The 23,264-nt window shown below is 34.8% G+C and overlaps 1 protein-coding gene across 1 annotated transcript in view; it reads left to right on the top strand.

Moving 5' to 3' along the window:
- The window catches only part of LOC129001760 (very-long-chain 3-oxoacyl-CoA reductase), a 54,290-nt gene extending 33,206 nt beyond the window's left edge, over window positions 1-21,084 (top strand). The window contains exons 5-7 of the mRNA XM_054429202.1: window positions 8,580-8,741; window positions 18,242-18,457; window positions 20,611-21,084. Coding sequence (XP_054285177.1) covers window positions 8,580-8,741; window positions 18,242-18,457; window positions 20,611-20,730 — 498 coding nt within the window. The 3' untranslated portion in view covers window positions 20,731-21,084. The remainder of the gene's footprint in view (window positions 1-8,579; window positions 8,742-18,241; window positions 18,458-20,610) is intronic.
- The last annotated feature ends 2,180 nt before the right edge of the window (window positions 21,085-23,264 follow it).

Below are 23,264 nucleotides of genomic sequence, written 5' to 3' on the forward strand. Positions count from 1 at the left end.
GAACATTTCCCATTTTTCATACATTTTGAGTTAATGTTTGTGACACCACATGGGCCATGGACCATGTTTTTGTTAACAATTTCATGCAATAGTGGGTCTACATTACTATCTGGTATCTCTGCACTGATGATTAGATCAATTTGGTTTGGCTGGATTTTTTCTGTACACCATATTAATGCATGGATGTGTGGCAATCCACGTTTTTGCCACTCCACTGTATACAACCAACACTTCACGGATCCAAATATCTCCCCTTTAGTAATAATGGCAACAAACTTTGTAATTTTCAGACGGAATACTCTTGCAACTATGTCATGTCGATCAATGGCTCGTTGTCCAGGTAGTAGTTCTGATATTACTTCATCCCATTTTGGGTTACATGTCATAGTTACAAACAGATCTGGTCTACCATACTTCCGTACATAAGCTAGTGTGTCTTGTGCATGCTCGTGTATATACCTAGGACTGCCAGTGAATGATGAGGGTAGAATCACAAGTTGACCAACATTATTGGGATCAACGTTTCCATCATTAGCTACCGCATCCTGTAAGTGAACGTAGTGGTCCGATCTCAGCTTACTTTGGTTCCTTTTTAAAAAAAGAAGCCTCTCAGATTCAATTTTCACAAACATGTCAACGACAAACTGGTTTAAAAGCTGTCTGAACCGTAGAATTGTATTAAAGTCATTATTACGAACCATAAAATAAAAAGCATAGAACTCCATAGCAGAAATATTTTTGTTTTGTAAAGGTTGATTAGTGACTGGATTGTGTTTTAGGATACAGAAATGGTATCCTTCCTGACCTTGCCAAAAGATCAAAGGATACTGTAAGGCATCGTAAAATCTGTGTGTCTCAGAAACCCTAACCAGTGTTTCGTCTCGTTTACGCAAAACAATGTCTCTAGGTACTTTCAATTTCATCATTGACAACTACAGCAGCTACTTCGTTTGTTGTTGGGGCATTGAACCGCCTCTTGTGTTCACCTGGAGGACGCCTATCAGCTCGAATTACTACCTTGAGGTCCTCCTCTGGCCACTGTTCCATAGCTACTTTAAAGGTGTTGATGAGTTGATTGTGAGTGTGAAGTAAATTTTGTATATCATGTACAATATCATAATTATGATAAACCTGAAATTACTTCTTGACGTCTGGCAGATTCTAAGGTTTCATCTTCTATGAAATAAACTTGTAAAAATGTGTGTTGCTGGTCAGGAGCGAGCTGGCAATAAAGATCCAAAGTTATGGTAAATTTGGCCATGAGCAGTAAAGGTAGTAGGAAAGTTGTGTGAAATTGTCGGACCAGAAGTTCCAAATGACGTAATTTGGAAACAGGAATTATATTGCCGCGTCTTCTTTAAAAATGAAATTGATGGTGTAGTTTCTCCTATCAAAAGGGTTCTTAATGGAGTAGAAGCCACCTAAGCCAAATGGAGCCACCAGAAGGTGGCTCGTCAATAGTTGGAAGTCTTACTTTACCTGAAGCACAGCAGAGTCCAGCACTTTCCCCTTTCCACTTTAAGGCATCACAATGTCTACAACATATATTCATACTCCCAAGTTGAAGCAGACCATGACTTTGATAGGGAATAGGGTCTATCTGTATTATATGAAAAACATATACCTCTAAAGGGATCCCAGTTCATGCGCTTTCTTCCCTTCTGTGTTTCATTTTCATGTTCCACTGGTGTCTGGTTCGCTCTTCGGTTCAAATGTCTTTCATTATCATTAGAAAGACGAACTTCACGCTGAGCAGGCGTTTCGTCAGCACGTGAAGCAGTCATCCTATATGAATTTGCCGCTTGTCGGGCCTCACGCTGAGCAGGCGTTTCGTCAGCACAAAAGTAGTCATCCTATATGCATTTGCCACTTGTCGGGCCTCACGCTGAGCAGGCGTTTCTTCAGCACGCGAAGCAGCTGTCTTATCTGCATCTGCTGTTTGTCGGGCCTCACGCTGAGCAGGCGTTTCAGCAGCACGTGAAGCAGCCGTCCTATATGCATTTGCTGTTTGTCGGGCCTCACGCTGAGCAGGCGTTTCAGCAGCTCGCCGTGAAGCAGTTGTTATTGTGCTCGTCAGCAAGCGTGCTTCTCGTTCTTCTATTGTTTCATTTCGTCGATACTCTGCAACTCTTCTGGCATTTCTAGATTTTTGAGATAAGTTACTTTTTCTCTTTGGCATTATTAGGCATATTTAAGTGTTAAATGCTCCTAATTTTCACCTATTCGAAACTGTACTAATAAATATTTCAATTTAACAGTTAGTTACAATAAAAATAGTAAATGTTAACTCAAAATACAATTTTAAAGCAGAAACACAAACATTCACCATAACAACACTGCAGGATCATAACAACTAAGCTAACAATAATCACATCTAACAGCTGTGATTATTAAAGACAGTTGAAGAGGACAAAATCAACCAAATAAGTCAAATGTATGTATACAATAGTTTTATAAGTTTTATAAAATCCTCTTTAGCTTAGGTTAAATAGGTAGCAAAACACGTCTAAATAAAAACAAATCTTAGTTGTCTAAATGAAAACAAAGTTAATAGCAAGTGCAAGTTAATTAAGTAAGATTAAAATGGGGAAAATAATATGTTCAGGCACTGTAATCAAACATGGATCACCTGCCACACTCACAGATGGTCATCATAAAACGTTCAGATATTACAACAGGATTCTAACTACTTGCAGTATCCAAACTCAACTCAATGGGAAAAGAGAGGTTACCATTGATTATAGAAAATAAAATTAACCCTTTTTCCAATGATTTAAAAGTCAACTGCAGACAGCTTATTTTAAAAATATTGCCGTTGATTTATTTGAAGCAGCTGTGTAGCTAAACGCCACTAAATTAACTACAATGTATAATAAAATATGCCATGATTTAGTAAGAGTAAGTATAAGATAACTTCTTGATCAGCATTGTACGTGTTATTAAATTTACGGAAAGTAAATAAAAGAAACGTCTTATAACACTTAAAACATATATTTACGCTTATACTCCTACTCACAAGACGGTAAATATACAAAAAAGATGGTAAGTGGTGATCGATTTCGATTGGACACTCCAATCATCATCAGACCCAATAGGCGAATGACAAGACGTTTCTTTTATTTACTTTAAGTATAAGAATACATTTTTTAACACAAAAGCATGCATGAAGCAGCACGGAATGGATCATAAACATAAAAAACTACAGTACTGAACGAATCCTATAGGCCTGCTAATAACATTAACATTGTGGTTTAACAGCTCCATGTAATCAATGTTAAATAATGTTTACATTTGGGCTAGTGACATCATTTATTTATGTTTATGATCCATACTGTTTCTGTTCTAATATTCATGCAGTATTTAATATGTTGGAACCAGCTGTGTGGAATTGTGAAATTTGACAGTTAGTTGTGCTTGTTTACATTTGTAAACTTTGCAGGTTTGTTCTTTGTTACCATGGATACCATTAAACAATATTTACTTTTAAATCTCTCACCTCAAATTTTTGAAAGCCCACGGGGCAGAGCCCTAGGACAATATCGAATCGGGAATAGTTCTATATGTATCCTCGGAGCTGTAGCTTCATTTGTGTGCAATTTGAGCCCAGTCGGTTCAGTGGTTTTTGAGATTATCTCATACAAACACACAGACACACACACACACACACAGACACCACCTCTTCTATATAATAGTATAGATACCCCCGTCGCAGCAAACCTGCATACTAAGCGAATTTCCATTTACCCGGCTTGATTTCTTCTAAAATATTCCCTATAAATTTTCAGATTTATTTCCTATTTAAATAACATTAATTTTAGTAAGTAGTTAGGTTTGCTGCTACGGGGAAGATGTTGAGGTGTGTTTTTTTTAATTGAAATATTGATAGCTTAGTATGAAATAAACCAAATTGCCAAATTTGATTAAAATATTTCCATAAACAAGCAAACTAAAACAGTTTATTTATTCTCCATAAGAATAACATGGGAATTTTAAATTTACAATTTTTTAATTTTCTCCGTAGTCAATGAACATTCAAAAACACTTCAATATACTAAATTATTTGTTTTTTTAAGCTCCTCAAAATGGTCTAGAGAGAAATTTAGAAATTTAAAGTTTTTAGGGTCAAAAATGAGAAAAACCCATTTTTACCCCATAAAACCCCCCATAAACCCCTGATCCCATGGTCCGATTATGCTGGTTCGCGAACTCGTTCAAATAAATGTAGGTTTACACGTTTGTACCAAATTTCATCAAAATCGGATCAATTTTGCTCGAGTTATCGCGCTAACGGACACATATATAAATATATATATATATATATATATAAAAATATATATATATATATAAATATATATATATATATATATGAATTTGAACGGATGGTGTTTTTGGCCTCTGGGGACCTCAAAACGAAAAAGTAAATCGGTCCCGGGTCTAGGTCTTACCATGAGACCTACGGTAATAGCTTATTCCCTATATGGGAAATTCGCTAATACAGTAGAACCTCAATTACTCGAACCTCAATATCTCGAATTCCTCAATATCTCGATTTTTTTTAAATCCCCTTGAAATCCACATTAATCATAATGTTAAAAGTACCTTTATAAGTCGAAGTTTCTAAATATTTAACCTCAATAAGTCGAATTTTAACAACTTTTGAACAGTAACATTCTACCTCTATAACTCGAATTTTCCCGTCATCGAGCCTCAGTAACTCGAAGTTTACCTTTATAAGTCGAAGTTCGCATGAATGTGCCTCAATAATTCGAAGTTTTGCCATAACAGTGCAAGTCAGTTGTGATTCCTGTCGAGACGTGAAAATCAAACTTCCTGTGTTTGCTTCCCGTGTCTGTTTGGCTAGGCACTGTAGTCAGTGTAGTTTACCCGTTTTGCCAAAGTAGATTCAGTACTTAACTACATTACGATGCATTTTGTTTATTATTTTAATCACACTAGAATTTTCCCTTTAAATATTACTCTCTACAGTCTACATACTTTTTGTATGTACAGTATTGTACCTATTCAGTATTTTTGTTGTTACAGTACCTAGCTTGTTTTTACAGTACATATAAAGAGGTTGACTAACGTTTGCTTTAATCAAACATTATACACAGTAAATGTAGTTCCGTGTATGGATGATATATACTGTATTATTGTTTTGTACAGTATTTAAACTATTTTTTTTGTCATTTAACATGTTTTTTATGTACTTTATCAAACTTATTGCCAAATAATAAATACAGTACTTTATGTGCATTCAAATTGTTTTATTTTGCTTCCAAAGTTACTCTTCAGTAAGTTACGTATAAATACAGTTTGAGTTTGATTATTAAGGTTTAACATGTATAAGTCGAGTTATAAAGGCCATGACGTAACATCACTGTCAGACCCCAACACCTCAGTATCTCGAACTTTTTCATATGGAACCTTCATAACTCGAACCTCACTAACTTGAAAAACTTGATAACTCGAATTTTTATCATAACCCCTTCAGATTCGAGATATTGAGGTCCTACTGTAGATCACAAATCCTTCCATCTTCAGTTTCTTCACTCACAATAAATCATTAGCTAAACTAAGTCAGTTGTTATAAACTTTAAAAATATATTTGTGCCTTATCAATAATCTTTTGGAATATTAAAGAAACTATATCTATACTATAAAAATTTTTCAAACAAATAATTTTGCATTAAATACAGCAGACAAAACTTATGTGATTATCAAAGCATCAAGGACTAAAAAATTAAATAGCAATTACATTATATGTTTCATTACATCTCTGATTCTACTCTACAATACCCCCGCTGCAGCAAACCTGCCGACTAAGCGAATTTCCATTTGTCTGAATTGATTTTCAGTTAAATATATTTTAATAACATTAGGTTTAACGAGTACCTAGGTTTGCTGCTACAAGGAAACTAATAAAGTGTGTTTTTGAGTAAAATATTGATAGCTTAGTACAAAATAAATAAATTTGCCAAGTTTGATCAAAATATATCCATAAACAAGCAAACTACAACATTTTACAATATTCTCCATAAGAATAACATGGGAATTTTAAATTTACAATTTTTTAAATTTTCTCCGTTACTAATAATCGAACAAAAATACTTTTGTATACTAAATTATTTCTTTTTTTAAGCTCTTTAAAAGGGTCTAAAGAGAAATCGGAAAATTTTGTGTTTTGAGGGTCAAAAGTGAGAAAAACCAATTTTTACCCCATAAAACCCCCCGTAAAGCTCCGTTCCCATGGTCCGATCGTGCTGGTTCGCGAACTCATTCAAGTTTATCCCGCTTTACACCTTTAAACCAAATTTAATCAAAATCGGACAAAAATTACTCAAGTTATCGCGTTCACGGACGTATATATATATAAGTCTATATATATATATATATATACATATATAAAAATTTGAACGAATGGTGTTTTTGGCCTCTGGGGACATCAAAATGAAAAAGTAAATTAGTCCCGGGTCTAGGTCTTACCGTGCCACCTACGGTAATAGCTACTTCCCTATAGGGAAATTCGCTAAAAATATCAACAAACACCTTAATATACAAACCAGTTCTTTTAATCAGTTCCATCGTCCACTGCCTTTACATTTTCACACTTACCATTAAGTAAACGTAGTAATATTTAATTGATTTTAGAAAAAAAGGAACACTGTGTAAGCCTACTACTTATTAGTTTTATGATATTTTCCTTGGTTTAATTTAATCAGTGGTGTGGCAAAACACAAATAATTAATTCATCAAATAAAGTAAATGTGAACTGAAAGCTATGTTAAGATAAAATTAGAGCATTTTGTATTACCATTTGATAGTTAAATATAGTTACACATATACAACAGATTTTATAACACAAAAATCAACGACATACAATTTAGTTATTGATGATATTCTTTAGTTTAATTTAAGCATAGGTATAGGTTTAGCAAAACACAATAACTAAATTCACCTAAATACACATCTAAAAAAAAACAATATGATGTGCAAGTTATGTTAAGTTAATCTAACACATATTAAGCAGTTCGAATTTATTTAAAGTAGCCTCCAAATGCATACAAAACATCTATACTAAATATATCAATTACATTATTTTCATAACACTTAAGACACTTTACAAATCGAAAGCAGATCCTGAGTTGATACAGCATTGCTTTTAGAATATTTTTTTTATTTCTATAATCATTGGCATAGTTTTTGAATAAATTATCTTTGATAAATTTTTATCTATATATATAAAATCCAATGTATGTTTGTTTGTATGTATGTTTGTTTGTTTGTCCTTTATGGACTCCGAAACCTCGACAGATTGTAATGAAACCTTCAGGCATTATTAAGCATTATTCAAGGATGGTTTGTGTGAAGTTTGGTGCAGATCCGTCAAAAGGGCTCCGCCCCAGTGGCTCTGGAGTTTCCCATGTTAACCTTATGAGTACTCATATTTAAATGGAATTAATGAATCTTAACAGCTGTTTCAATTAAACAAGTTGGTTTTGTTCTATGATGTTCAATAGCATTAAAGTTACAAGGATTACCAACAGGGTGCAGCACTATTATTTTTTTTAAATTTATCATAACAGCTAATTTGCAACCAAAAGGTGAGTGAGCGTAGCGAACAAACTTCAACCTGGAGGCGAGTTAGCGTAGCGAACGAGCTAACCTGAAGGCAACCTAAAGGTGAGTGAGCGTAGCGAACGAACTTCAACCAGGACGTGATTGAGCCATGCGAACGAGCTCACTTATGAAGTTAAACGGGGCAAAGCCCGTGGGTACAGCTATTATTAAATAAACCAACCACATAATTGTGTGAAATATTATATTTTAATTTCATTGGATCAGCTGACTTAAATGGTGAAATATGCAATTTGGCAGTTCTTCTGGTTCACATTGAAATGTCAAAGCAAATGTAAACATTGTGAGTATTCTTATTGCAGCCATGGAGACCAATCAATATTTACTTTTAAAATCCTCACATCAGAACTTTTAAAACCAAAGGGGTAAAGCCCACGGTCAGTATCGAATTGTGAATAGTCCTATAATGGTCCTTGGTATGGTAGCTATATTTTTGTAAAGTTTAAGCCCAGTTGGTTCAGTAGTTTTTGTAACTATTAGTAATACACATACAGACAGACACCATTAGATTTTGATATAATAGTATAGATAGATATAGATTTATGGCTTTTTAAACTGGTAAGTAGGGGAAACCGCCATTTTGTTTATGATAACTTTAAATCTTGTGTAGGTTTACATGTGAAATCTTAGCAAATTTTCAAATAACATTTTCACATGCATGATTTACCTTCAACTCACTTATTTACATATCTTTTTCTTTATTTTGACATTTTAAATTTCAATCTTCAAGTTGCAAAACTACTAATTAATTATTAAATTTACATGAACATTTTTTTTAGGTCTATCATCTTTACATTAAATCACAAATCCTTTCATCTTCACTCACAATAAATCATTAGCAACACTAACATCAACTGTTATAAACTTTAGAAAGTTTAGCCTTATAAATAAACCATCAGCAATCTGATGCAGTACATGTCAAACATAAAACTGTTGTCTAGGTGTATCATGACATCATCCAGTGCAACATTGCTGCCATGTTGTCCATGTGTCAGATCGTCATGCCACATATGTGTGAGCAGAAGCGAGGTGTAGTCATCAACATCGGCTCTACTGCCGGGGACATCCCTAGCCCTATGTTGGCTGTGTATGGTGCATCCAAGGTATAACCTTCTATTGTTTATTATTTTTTTAGAATGGTCACTTATTAAATACTTAGGTATCTCTGGAAAGGTCAATTTGTTAGTGAATTTTCTTTAGGCATTTCAACAAGCCCACACAGACAGACTTGTGTTTGGGCCTATCAGGTGCAAGTTTTTAAGATTTTTTGCCCGAGACAATGTTGTTCAGTGTGCACACTTACAATTGTGTGCAACTCCCCTTACTCAAATATCTTGGGAGGGCTTATTAGTAGAAAATGTTATAAAACTCTAAATTCTTTTCGGAAGCTTCTCAATTCAAAATCTGAATTTTTTGTTTAAAAGGTAGGACAACCTACTCTAATAGAAATTGAAGTGTTTAAAATTGTCAGCAAACAGGTTTTACGATTTGCAACAGTGTTTTGCAACATTTTACCAACACCCACTGAGTGAGGTGAAGCATCACTGCCCTTACTGTCTGTTCTCCACAGCCCTTTATAATACACTTGACTTTACATAACACATACTTTAAGGTGACACAGTACTCCCTATCCCGCCCATGTTAAAATGACAGTTTTTAGGTACACATAACTTTTACAAATATTAACCTATCAACTTGAAATTTTTGTTTCCAGTTTAATACATTACTACCAACAATAATATGAAGAAAAAAAGTTTTTGAGCAAAATTAAATTGTTTGTATGATTTTGAAAATTTTATAAAATATTTTGTAATTTTTTAACATAAAATATTTTTTTATTTCAAAGGTTTTTGGTTGTCATGGAAACTGATTCGTATTATTGTTCCTTATCATATGAGGAACACACACACCAATTTTTATTGAAATTGGATTATAATTGAGGAAGAAAAGTGTACCTGACTAAAAACCACTTGACTTTCGGAAAACGACACAAGTACCCCCTGTCACGGGTATTAGTAGGACCCTTGGGCATGCTAAAGTAAGAGTGTATAAAAGTCGCTGTATAGCTTAAAATAATTTTTTCTTCCATAATTTTGGTATGTACGTGTTCAGGAAAATGTGTTATACAAAACTAAATAATAAAAAATGTTTTAAAAAAATTAATATTTGACAGCGTACCCTCTGCGTCTTGATTAGTAGTAGGACCTTGGACATGCTAAATTAGGCTGCAATAGTTTATAAAAGTAGCTGAAATTTTTAAAAATAATTTTTTTCTTCCTTAATTTTTATTATCTACGTGTTCAGAAAAGTCTGTTCTACAAAACTAAATAATAAAAAAAAAAATTAAAAAAAAACTATATTTGAGTACTGAGTTACCTTAATACTTTTTCATTGAAATGGCAACCATACAAAGTAGGTATTTTAAGCCAAGTATGAATGGAGATGAGTGTAGGATGAGTGACGCGATCTTGTAGTCTTGTTAGTGACTAAGGCTGACATATTCCATATATAACAGGTTACGTACCTTGACGTCCACAATTCCTTAGTCGGTATCTGTTGACTATAGTTTCGACTACTACGTAGTCATTATCAAAAACGGAACGTTAAAATATTACATTCGTTGAATGTCGTCAAATCTTAAATACATCGAACACACAAACATAACACGAACACGGTGGACATTTAACATAATTGGCCGGCCGGCACACGTCACTGAACCTTCCTAGACAATATTCCTTAGACATATCTGTTAATTAATAGCCATACAGCTAGTGGCAACTAAGGGACCTACACCTTAAAGTGGAATCCGAACCACATTTTTGCCTTGGTATTAATGAATTGGTCTAATTATCAGGACAGTACTGCATAACATGTAGGCTACCTATTTAACACGTTGAATGCCACAACCGGGCGGGCATAGGTAGGTACTAGGTAGGGAGGAAAAGCAACATGCTGACTTGATCGGGCCGGTGCCCAGGGTTGTGCAGTGTTTCACCAAATCACAGATAGAGGTCAGTGATGGACTACTAGCGACCAATCTAAGAACTAAAGCTAATTACCCTCGAAAACCGAAAAATTACCTGAGGAGCAATGGGGTTGGCCCTACTTTTTTCTAGCAACTTTTTTAATCAGTGCCGACCCGATTGGTCCAATTTTTTATTGGGTTCCAAATACAGTAGACTCTTGATAATTCAAAATTGGTGGGCCAAGCATATCAATTTGAATTATCAAGAGTTTTGAATTATCAAGAGTTTGATTTATCGGGAGAAAAATAAACCATTGGAATTACAGAGAGTTCGTTTGTTTAATACATACAAAGGTACAGCACGTTACAATAAAACATCATACCGTATTTTAGTACACTTTTAGCACAATCAACGGCTTATTTTTCAGTTAATGTACATAGTTGCAACTGTTATTTAGCGCTATATATTTCGCCAATAGCTGAACTATCAGTTGTCGACAACTACGTTTGTGCTCAAGGAGATGTCGCGCAATCTAGAGATCGGATTGCCAACTTAGAAAAACAAGTCAGCGAACTAACTCAGTACTGCTCTAACTAAACAAACATCATAACGTCCAACACTAGCCTACCATGGGAACAGGACAGGATGTACTGTACTGTATAGTTTCCTGTTATAACAGGAAGAGATCACTTCAAATTATAGAGTGTTTTGCAGACTAAACTTCGAATTACTGCGTGACTTTGATTTAGAGAGTGTTTTTTTGACGAAACTTCGAATTACAGCATGACTTCGAATTATAGAGTGCCAACCGACGAAACTTCGAATTACTGAGTTACTTCGAATTATAGAGTGTTTTTCCGACGAAACTTTGAATTACTGCGTGTTACAAATTGACCTGCCCTCTATTTGGACTTTGAAATACCGAGTGTATCAAAATGCATGGTAAAAATTTGAAATATTGAGAGATTCTCTAGGGACTGAGCCTTCATTTTGAATTATCGAAAGTTTTGAATTATCAAGTGTTTGAATTACCAAGAGTGGACTGTATTAACTTTTGTATGGAACATTTATAACTAAGATAAACAAGTATAAAAACATCATGTAGCTGAGAACAGGACTACAATTAATTCTGTTTGGCACTGCGGCAATCAAACCAAAAACTGGCTAAACACCAACGTGTTTAAAGTTAGTTTAAAAAAGACCTAAAGTTATCAATAGATGGGAATGAAATTGCAGCTCGGATGTTTAAACCATAATTATTTCTCAAGATACATTGAAATTAAACTCAATTCTAAAGATACATTGTACTAGCATCAAGTCAGGGCCAGACTTAGTGCTTCAGGGGCCCTGGGCAAATCTGCCAATATGGGGCCCCCAGCATGAATATACGATTATATACACAATGTAATGTGTCTTACATGCACACTGATTTTAACTATTACAGTATAAGCAATGTAATGGTGAAATAATATTTAAACATGTTAGAATATCAGTATGTTTAATTTTGTATAAAGTAATTTTATATAATATTTTAACTGTTAAAATATTTTCAATGTACGATTTTTTGGTTTGTTCTAACTGTATCTATATATTAATACGCAAGCAGTTTTCTTTTCACAGTCATAGCTCGATAACCGCTTGATGGATTTTAACGTTTGAGGTGTCAAATTAAAGGTATTTTCATGTAGATGTGCAAATACGTCTCAGAATATTATGAAAGGGCATCACTTAAGTACAGTTAAGGGCTAAAGTTTGGAAGGCGGCGCCATCTGTTGACATTTGATTAAACTCATTTCCCTTTGTTTACAAATAACATATGGACGTAGTTTGAAATAGTTTTTAAGGTTAACCACAGACTGCAGGACTTAAAACTTCCAGAGCAAAGCTGGAATTTATATTTCATTTCAATCTGTTAACTAAGTCTGGTTCATGATGAAGAGCATCCTATCAATACTAGACAACAAAGTGTTTAGAATAAATATTTAATTATTTTTAGTTTTTAAGTTTGACCTTAGACTGCGGAACTTATTAATTCCAGAGCAAAGCCAGAGTTCTATATTTTTATTTTAACATCTGTTAACTATATCTGTTTCTTAAATAAAGAGTTTCCTATCAAGACTTGACAACAAATTGTTTGTAAATAGTTGAATGTATTTACCTTACATCATATTTTACTGAATGATCGTGTTGTTTTGGTTACAGTTTGGTGTGATGAAATGAATGTTTGAAAGTGATTATTTCCAGTGCAGTTACATCACAATATCATGTAATTTACAATGTGTACAACAATTCCGTTGTAGTGTTTTTGGTTGTTTTGTTAACTTTTGTAATTCATATAAATTTAAAATAATATGCTACCAGTAAGACGAAGACTGTGAGTGGTTGGAGGAAACGCGAACGTGGCCGCTTGCATCAATCTCCCAATGTATCATTTGAAGATTACAGAGTGGCAACCATCGTGTGGGATACATATTCTAACCTTGACAAATGAACGTTAAATGTTTGCATTGTGGTGGCTTACATTTTAAGCAAAAAAAAAAGTCTGGCCGATACAGTTCAATTGTTACTCTTTTTTGCTATAAATGAGAGAACCATTTACCTCATCTGCGGAATTCACCATACTTTAAGGAACTTATTGGAAACTCCCAATCTGAAATCAGGGCTGTGAGGCTTGGATCTAGAAATTATTAGAATAAAATTCGTCAATTCAATTCCGCCTTTGCCATGGCCAGCTCTGAAGCTCATTTAGATGAGAGGATCATACAGGGATCTACAATTTCAAGATCCAAGACACTTGAACTTGAAAGGAAAGTTTCAATGATAAAATATGTAGGAAATAGGGTCACATTGCCAACCCATTTGCCTAATCTTTTAAAACTGTGGCCGAAATTTGTAGGGACGAGAGCTCCGAGGGGTTAAGGCAGATTCTTATGTACATAATAAGAGACAAAATAATTGGCTTTCCTCGCTACAATGATGCGACCAGGGACATATTTCCGAATAGGCGGACTAGGCGCCCGCCTAGGGCGGCAAATTTTAGGGGCGGCAAAATTTTGAGGGTAAAAAAATAAAATAAAAAAGGTTTTAATCTAAAAAAAATGTAGCAAAAAATTCTGGGAACGGCAAAACAGCCATTTTAAATATTTTGATTAAGTATAGAACTATTTCAGAACGCATTAAAGTCAAACAAACGTCAATAGTTTATTACACAGCTGTGTAGAGTTGTCCGTGCTGCCCCCTATTGGTCTGGCGGACACGCTCGCCGGGGGAGCGGGTCGCCGTGCCGGCCGCTATGTAGTGACAAACGAAGAAAACACTCCCCTTTGTTTACTTCATACTGACCACTACGCAGCGGCAGCGCTAGCTGCAAGTTCTTTTTTGCTAGGTTGAAATCAAGAAGGAAAGTGTGAACAAAATACTTACTACTGTACCAAACTTAACTAGTTTAAAACTGTATATTCTTTCTGTAAAAGTACGTAATTTTTTCTTTGCGATTCATGTGTTTTTGTAAATTAAAAAATAATATAAGTAAACATATTTATTTCATTTCAAATCAAAGCCAATAGCACGTCTCTCAAGTGGATCTGACTAAAAGTGTTCAATGAAACGCGTTATAAGAACCATTGCATACAGACAATTTATGTGCCGTTTCAAGCCGCAAAATATAGGAGTGTAAAAATGCTGTTTGGATAAAAAAAAGTTGCATTCCGTGTAGGCCTATCCCAGTCAGAATGTTTTGCATAAGAACGGCACAAAAAACGTCCGTTTAAAGGGGTCGAAATGAAATAGTATATTTCGTACCTAGGGCCGAAAATGAGGTTTCGCTGGCTTGAGATAGTTTTTAAGTTCGAGACGAAGTCGACTTAAAACGATCAAGAGCTGTAAAACCATTTCGGTCCGTGGTACAAACGCTATTTTCACCACACTATACCTTATTAGCACTATTCAGTATTCACCACAATAATGATGCACACTGATAGGCAACACAACTACAACTTTAAGGTTATGTGAAGAAATAATTTGAGGAATCAGCAAAAATTAAAATAAATAGTTGCTAGGCAGCGGTGACAATAAAACAATTCTATTGCAATGCTATGGATACTGATTGTGTATTTAATATGCATTCATGTTTTAAGAAAGTAAGCGATCAGCTGATTTTGCGGCCCTAGTAATAATTTAGCGTAAGAACCCACTCGGTCCCCAAATGACGATGACAGCTAGCATGGCCGGCAAAACGCAACTTTCAGCCACCAATTAAGGCATGTAAAACAGCTAAAAACATCATAGTGTGGTGAAAAAGTTATTAAATTTGTTGAAGCAGCATGCAATATTACCGATTATTTTTCTACAAAATCAGCTGCAAGGGCATGTATTGGCCATTGGGGAGGTCGGGGTGTGCGCTGAAATTTTAAAAGTGGGTTGTGGAGCGGGGAGGGGGGGCGGCAAACTTTGTTGCCTAGAGGCGGCACATACCTAAATACGTCCCTGGATGCAACCTGTATAAATGTCGCCACTATTTTTAAAGCTGAAAACAGAGGACCACCAGACCAAATAAATCTTAGTTTCTTTTTTTTTTCAAAAACTAATAATGTTAAACGCGAATCTAGATCCGTCGTTAGATCCACTTGCTTGCCCTCCAATGTTCCCAACTGGAGACTTTGGTTGGGGCCCCTAATTTAAACACGCCTAAAACAGAAGCTATCGTAGAAATAATTTAACAGTGCTATATTACGGGTCGTACTGGTTTGCGTCAAGAGAGGGATTTGGCTTGCAACATTAGGTCGGAAAAGCTCACTTTACAGTGTGTTGATTGACCTTACATCGTACTTTACTGATTATCATGTAGTTACAGTTCGATTATTCACAGGGCAGTTATCCGTTGCATTACCATATTATCATCTAATTTACAATGTGTATCAAAATTCCAATTCCTTTATAGCGTTTTCTGTTGTTTCATATTTCATTTCAATTTAAAATCAAATGCCGCGAGTACGACGAAGAACTTAAAGAGTGGCTGGAGGGAACGTGGACATGACCGCTTGCATAAACCTCTCAATTGAACATTTGACGGGTACATAGTGGTAGAACCACCGTTGTGATATATACAATCTCGGACAAATGAACGTTAAATGTTTACATTGTAGTGGCTTACATTTTAAGCAAGAAAAGACTGACCGAGACGGTTAAGTTTTTACTCTTTGTTGCCATAAATGAAAGGTTCGTTTACCTCATTTGTACAATTCACCATACCTTCAGGATCTTATTGGAAACTCCCAATCCAAAAAAAAGACTGTGAGACTTATATCCAGAAATTATTTGGATAAAATTCGTCAATTCAGTTCTGTCATGATCAGCTCCAAATCTCATTAAAAATGAGAAAATTCCACAGGGGATCGACAATTTCAAGGTTCATGACACGTTTTACCACCGATTAGGCCCTCTAATTCCTCAAGAAGGTGATGATCCTGAATACTCATTGATATATAAGTAAGTACAACAATGTCACTAGAACCCAAAGGAGAATTAAGCACAATTCAAACAAAAAATGCAATGAAAGAATATGCGGGAATTAGGGTCACAATGCTTATTTGCAAATTTTTGAAAACAGTGGCAGACATTCTGCAGGGACGAGGGCTCCGAGGAGTCAAGTGAGATTCTACATACATAATAAGAGACATAAGAAGTGTCTTCCCTCGCTACAATGGTGTTACCTGTATAGATGTCACAGCAATTTTTAAAGCTGAAAACAAAGCACCACCTGGCCAAATAAATCGTATAGTTTTTTTCAATACTAATAATGTTAAACGCGTATCCATTCTAGATCTGTCGTTAGATCCATTTGCTTACCCTCTTATGTTCCCAACCAGAGATTTGGGTTGGGGCCCTTAATTTAAACACGCCTAAAACAGAACATATCGTAGAAATAATTTAACAATGCTAGAATAAGAGTAGCAATGGTTGGCGTCAAGAGAGGAATTGAGCTACATTAGGTCAAAAGCTCACTTTACAGTGTGTGGTTGACATCTGTGTGTTCATAGAGTGTGTGCCTACTATAAGTAAGAGATAACAAAAGCAGCATGAGAGTGAATGTGAATTTAAATATTGTAGATTACTTTTATATTTTTACATCATAATATTTTTTATATTCTATAATCAGTCATATAAATTATTTTAGAGTGACTCTTTGATTAAGGTCTTGCTGTTTATGTTTTTTGTTTATTCTTTTAATACAAGTTTCAGTTTTGCTCGATTTCGGCCTATTGAAACAGTCCAATTGTTTCAATAGGCCTAAGTCAAAGATTAAAGTGTAATATCCTTTTCAACAAATAATTAAAAAATCCAGTCAAAATAAAATAACTAGCACGAAGAAGGCCTATAAGGATTATTTAAAATTTATTTTTCACTGTAATACCATAGATTAAAGAACTTTTTAAATCTGGTGCAATACATACTTCATTTGTGACTTGAATAAAAACACATGAACAAATAGCCTAACTAAAATTAATTAATTATAATTAATTAAGGTAAATAAAAGAAAATGCAAAAACTTTGAAAGCTTTACTTCATTCTATAACACTTTTGCGGCAACAACCGTGGTGCTTTCCCTGATCGCAGCAACATCCGCAATGATTTCTCGCGATTTTGGATATCTGTACTGGTGCTCTTATATGAAAATCACCCCAAAATATGTGGGGATTTCCTACAATCGTGTCAACATCCCTGATGATTCCCCACGATCACAGCAGTTCCGTAATCATTACTAGATCATGGCCAAATCCGTGAAAATTCCTCTTGATCATGGCAGCAAATGTGATAATGTCTTCTGATAGCAGGAACATTCGTTTATCTTCTAAGCGACCATGTGAACCCCTTTATTTTACTCAACCACGGCAATCGGGACAACACCTGTGATGATTTCACACGATCGTGGCAAAACCTGCAATCGGGTTTTGCCGCAATCGTCTCTGTTTTTCGTGATAAACAGTATACTTTTTAGTTGGTATGTTCAAATCCTGTGACTATTTTTTATAGGATCTCGACGTAGTTTGGGATGATTCCCGTGATCACGGCATTATCCACCATTATCTCAATACTCGTGACAATTAGTTGCGATCCCGACCATTATCTAGGATCATATTTCAACTGCTGCAGAACTCGTTATGATTTCCCGCGATCACGGCTACGGCTGTCATGATTTCTTGCAATCGCGGCAATTTACAGTATTCGTATAAATTTCCCAAGATCATAATTTTCAACTACCCATAACGGCCATTCATTCGGTAAGGGCCTAATTAATTTTTGAACTTATTAAGAAGGGGCCCCCTGGGTCTGGGAGCCTCGGGCGCTCGTCCCGTCCGCCCCTAGGTAAATTCGGCCCTGCATCAAGTGGAAAAAATCATGAATTATTATATATTTGTAGAACAATTGATTTTATAAGTGTATGTAAAATATCTACCTTCATAGCTCAGTCCAACAAGGTAAGCTATTTAAGGCCCTTACATTCTGCAGGGAAAGAACTTAGACAACAGACTGACTTTCATACTTTGTTCCAATAGACTGTGACCATTAAAAATGCCAATCATCTCAAAACATAATTACAACCATATAAATACTTAACTGCTTGTGTGATTGTGCAGGTGTTTGTGTCCAAATTCAGCAGGGATCTGTCGTCGGAGTACAAGCGCTACGGCATCACAGTGCAGTGTCTGACCCCGGGCTACGTAGCCACTAAGATGTCCAAGATCAAGAAGCCCACATGGATGGCCCCTTCCCCTGGCAAGTACGTCAGCTCTGCTCTGCGCACCGTTGGCATTGAGGAACACACTACTGGCTACTTCCCCCACTCCCTGCTGGTTAGTAGTTTATACATTGTTTATATTTCAATAAACAAATTAGATTAGATTTCTACCACACCGACACATTATTGAGTGAAGAATGAGATTTGAATAAACCAGGTGACAGCTTTGTTACTGTGTAAGATCAGATGGTTCTTTAGAGAGGATCATTTGCCAAAAGCTAACTGATCATGGACAGCATAACCATACAAAGTGTAGGCTACAGAGCTAAAACCAAATGTTTCAAAGAATGCATGGTTTAGATTTTTAATACAGTAGAATCTCGCTGATTCAAAAGCCTCTATAGTTAGTTATGTTTTTCTGTTCCCCTCAGAAAACCTCTAAAATTTAAAAAAAATATACCGGTAATTCAAAGTGTTTTTTAACGCTTAATCAACGCTTAAGACTCTACAAGTCGAATTTGCACCTACTTGAGCCTCTACAATTCAAATTTTCTTGCTGTAATTTGAACTGTTTCTTCCAAAATTTGAAGTCAATCTCTACAATTCGAACTGTGTTACCGTAAGCCTCTGCAATTCGAATTAAGGGCAAAATACCCCCGCCGCAGCAAACCTGCAGACTAAGCGAATTTCCATTAACCTGATTGGATTTACACTAAAATGCCTCCATAAAAATAGCACATTTATTTCCTATTTAAACAGAATTAGTTTTACGAGTACTTAGGTTTGCTGCAACAGGGAGGGTAAAAAAGATTTTTTTTATAAAATAGTTTAGTAAGAAATAAAAGTATTTTCCAAAATCGATCAAAATATGTTCATAAACAAGCAAACTACAACAGTTGACTTATTCTCCATAAGAATAACATGGGAATTTTAAAATTACAATTTTTTTGAATTTTCTCTATAATAGGCGCATAATGACGCTTCAATATACTAAATTATTTGTTTTTTTAAGCTCTACAAAATGGTTTAAAGAGAAATTGTGAAATTTTGTGTTTTTAGGGTCAAAAATGGGAAAAACCTATTTTTACCCCATAAAACCCCCTATAAACCCCCGTTCCCATAGTCCGATCATGCTGTTTCGCGAACTCATTCAAGTTTATCCCGCCTTACACCTTCAAACCAAATTTTATCAAAATCGGACAAAAATTACTCAAGTTATCGTGCGGATGGACACACATATATATATAGATATATAAAAATTTGAACGAATGGTGTTTTTGGTCTCTGGGGACATCAAAATGAAAAAGTAAATCGGTCCCGGGCTTAGGTCTTACCATGAGACCCACGGTAATAGCTACTTCCCTATAGGGAAATTCGCTAAAATACGCCTGTTGAAATATGAACGTTGACAGATGACGAGATAGTGGTGGCAGTGATAACATATTTTCAGCCATTTTAACTATTGAGAACACTATTGATATTCAATTCAAAACGAACTACAGACTTTTTTAATACTGAATGAACAATGTTTGTAAAATAAGTACTGGTGAAATCTACATACTGTATAACACAGTAAATACATTTTGTCATTAATTTGTTTTTGCTTCAATGTCATTTTATCTGGTTTAATATGTTATTTTGTTTGTATTCAATATGTCCTGTACCGTAATACATATTTACAGTATTTTGTCCAAGAGATGTGTTTGAACTATGCACAGTATTCTGTTTAGCTTTTTAAAAATAAACTTGGACCTATATTGTTCGAACTTTATTTCTTGACCTCTATAACTCAAACTCGACACTTTAAACTGGGATCTCCATAATTCAAAATTTATTGACTCTGACCTCTATAATTCTAACTCTCTATATTTCAAACATCCAATAGTTCAAAATATATTGTCTTCCCTCTGAAATTCGATTAGCGAGGTTTTACTGTACTATTTGGTTTGAGTTAGACAAAAGTAGTTAACACTCTTTTGTGGTTTTGGGATTGTGCATTTAGGTTCATGGAGTATTATCCATTTTTACAGTAGGAACAACTTAAAAACTAAGAAATATTGTGTAAAAAATATTTTTTTTAATAGATCTAATACCGCAAACTCAGACAGGGCCTTATTTGTAAGGGAAGTGATTGTTTATAGAATCTGGCAGCTACACTAATCAGTTGGGAATAGCATTCTTCTCAAGCAGCTTCCACAATTGTCTTAACTCTTTCATGCAAAATCATTGCCAACCGTTTGAAGTATTTACTATTTGTGTCTACAACAGGTGGGTGTTATCAAAACAATGGAATCTCTCTCTCCCGCCTTCGCCTACTGGATGATAACCAGAACTATGGAAAACATCAAGTCTAGAGCTGTCAGGAAGAGTAATGCTGCTGTGTCCTAAAGAAACTGGATTCAGCATAAACTGTTCACTGGAAGGTTCACACCACCCTCACAAGAACCATTGTATTGATGAGATATTCAGTGAACCTATTATTTATTCATGTTAAACAAACTAACTATAAAAGCCATTCCAAAAGGGCATAATATAGTGCCATAGACATACGCCCACCTTAAATAATTTTTATTTAAAAATTGAAAGTGTTATTTGTTTGTTTGCTAATTTTTGTTCTATAATATAAAAACTGTTTTTTGTAGCTATTTGGTTGGTTGTGTATTGCAAGTTAACTGTAACTTATTATGTACCTATGATTGATTTTGTATATTTTGTATAAATAAATACTTTGGTATTTTAAAACTTTTGTTTGAAACATCATTTCTGATTAACGAAAAGCTCTTTGTCCTCATGTGAAATAACCAATCTACAAGCTTCTCATGTATTTGTGTATGTTATTAAATAATGACAATCCATTCAATCTATCGCATGCAAACCGTCACACCGGAGTCGAGCATAGTGCTACTATCCTCCAACTATAGGTTTGAGGGGGGGGGGGGTTCAAGGTGTTATTTCCCTGGCCAGAAGACAGCACCACAGACCGAGGGTTTAAAACTCGTCTTGGTCAGGTCTGGTGTGCAACTCATGAGAATTTCACCTTTATGAAACAAAAAAAACTTCTAGAACACTTTTATTTAGCCTTATTAATTCCCTATCAAACGACTTTAAGTTCAAAAAGATTGAATAAGAAATAGCTGAAATATTACGATTTTTAGTTGTAAAATGGGTCAAACCTGACAAGCTTCTGTCTTTTTCTACCCCATTTTACAACTAAAAATCTTAATATTTCAGCTATTTCTTATTTGATTTTTCTGAACTTGGTACTGTTTGATAGGGAATTAAAAATGCTAAATAAAAGTGTTGTTGACATGTTTTCATAAAATCAGCTGTTTTTGAGTAATTTAAGTTTAAAAAATTAAAATGACCGCCATTTTGAAATTTTAAATTGATTCAAGATGATTTTTTTATGACATAGGTCTCTTCTACCTTAACATACATGCCAAATTTTATTAACACTTTGCAATCGGAATGAATATTTGCCATCATTCCTCAGCGGTCGTGCGGCCAGCTCTACTGGCCGCCGCCATTAGCACACGGAAGTCGGATTTATTTCCACAGCAGTTGTCCTTTGCGATCGGGCGGCCAGCGGTGCTGCTCAACATGAAATCCAACGAACACTCGAGCGTCCAGGAGGACTGGCCAACAACATTGTTTTCATTTGTAATATTCCAAACTGTGTTATGATGCCTGTATAGTGCTGCAACCTAGTGAGGAATTAATAAACTAACCGATCAGCAGGCTTGCAACATTATATCGCAACATTTGTGGTGGCGACAACAAAAATAAACACCTGTTGTTTTGGCACAAGTGCTGTCATAACAACCGTTGCTTTGGTTCAGTTTTACAATTGAGTTTTTGGTGATTTCCTCGACAGATTTATGTTTATTTGTAGTTTTAATCTAGTTTAAAGTTTTTGTGTAAATATAAGTTGATTAAAAGAACATTTGTACATATACTACGTAAACGCGCTACACTTTTATAATAGTTAGGCCTACAACAAAACTGTTTTATCTCTTATAAACATTTAGAAGTGAGAATTGGGTTATGTTTGTTATTATTCCAAGCCTCTATTTGGTAATTATTATGTTGGTGTGAAGTAAAAAAATTTGGTACAAAAGTTGTATACTAAATACTGTGAATTTTTTTTCTCGCGAAATCGCTAAAATATAAAAACATTATTTTATATATGTATGTTAATAGGTAAAAAATTATTTTTACCATAAACTTTATGACTTGTTTTGATTCCTTACTTCATTAGCTTTACAAACATGTATATATCATTATTAGTATACACATATATTATGTAACTTTTTACAACATAAACTAACACTGTACGGTTTTCAATTTTTTCGGTTCTCCGTTTGTCATTATATTTCGCCCCAAAAACTTATAAAAAAAATATTTTCCTAACATGTTATATATTTCTGTGTAGGGAATTAGATTGTCTACAAAATGTATATAATGAATCTCCCATAAAAAATCCGTCAAAAAAAAAAAAAAATACCGAGGCCGCTTTTGAAATTTCAAAAAAAAAATTCAAATTTTTTTATTTTTTTCACTTTACCGATCAAATACACTGTCTAAATCATTATGATATTACTATTTCTAGATTCTCCTGTTCTTTCCGAACAAAATGAATATGAGGTTGGCTAGGTTTACTTGTACGGTTGAATGTTTACGAATTTTCAAAAAAATGTCTGCAAAATCGCCAAAATGGGTTGGCCGTCCCCACTTCTAGCATTGGCCACTGCTAGGGTTAAGTTAGGTTGGGTTAGGTAAGGTTAGACAACCTAATCTAACCTAATTTAACTTAACCTAACCTAACCTAACCCAACCTAACCTAATATAATCAAGGGTATAAAGAATATATATTCACCAAATAACCTCTAAATCGCTCCCACAGACAGCAGCACCTACGGATC

This window comes from Macrosteles quadrilineatus, unplaced genomic scaffold, assembly GCF_028750875.1.
Source record: "Macrosteles quadrilineatus isolate MER2022 unplaced genomic scaffold, UCM_ALF_1.0 Scaffold_1__1_contigs__length_201487025, whole genome shotgun sequence".
In the NCBI taxonomy this organism is placed as follows: domain Eukaryota; kingdom Metazoa; phylum Arthropoda; class Insecta; order Hemiptera; family Cicadellidae; genus Macrosteles; species Macrosteles quadrilineatus.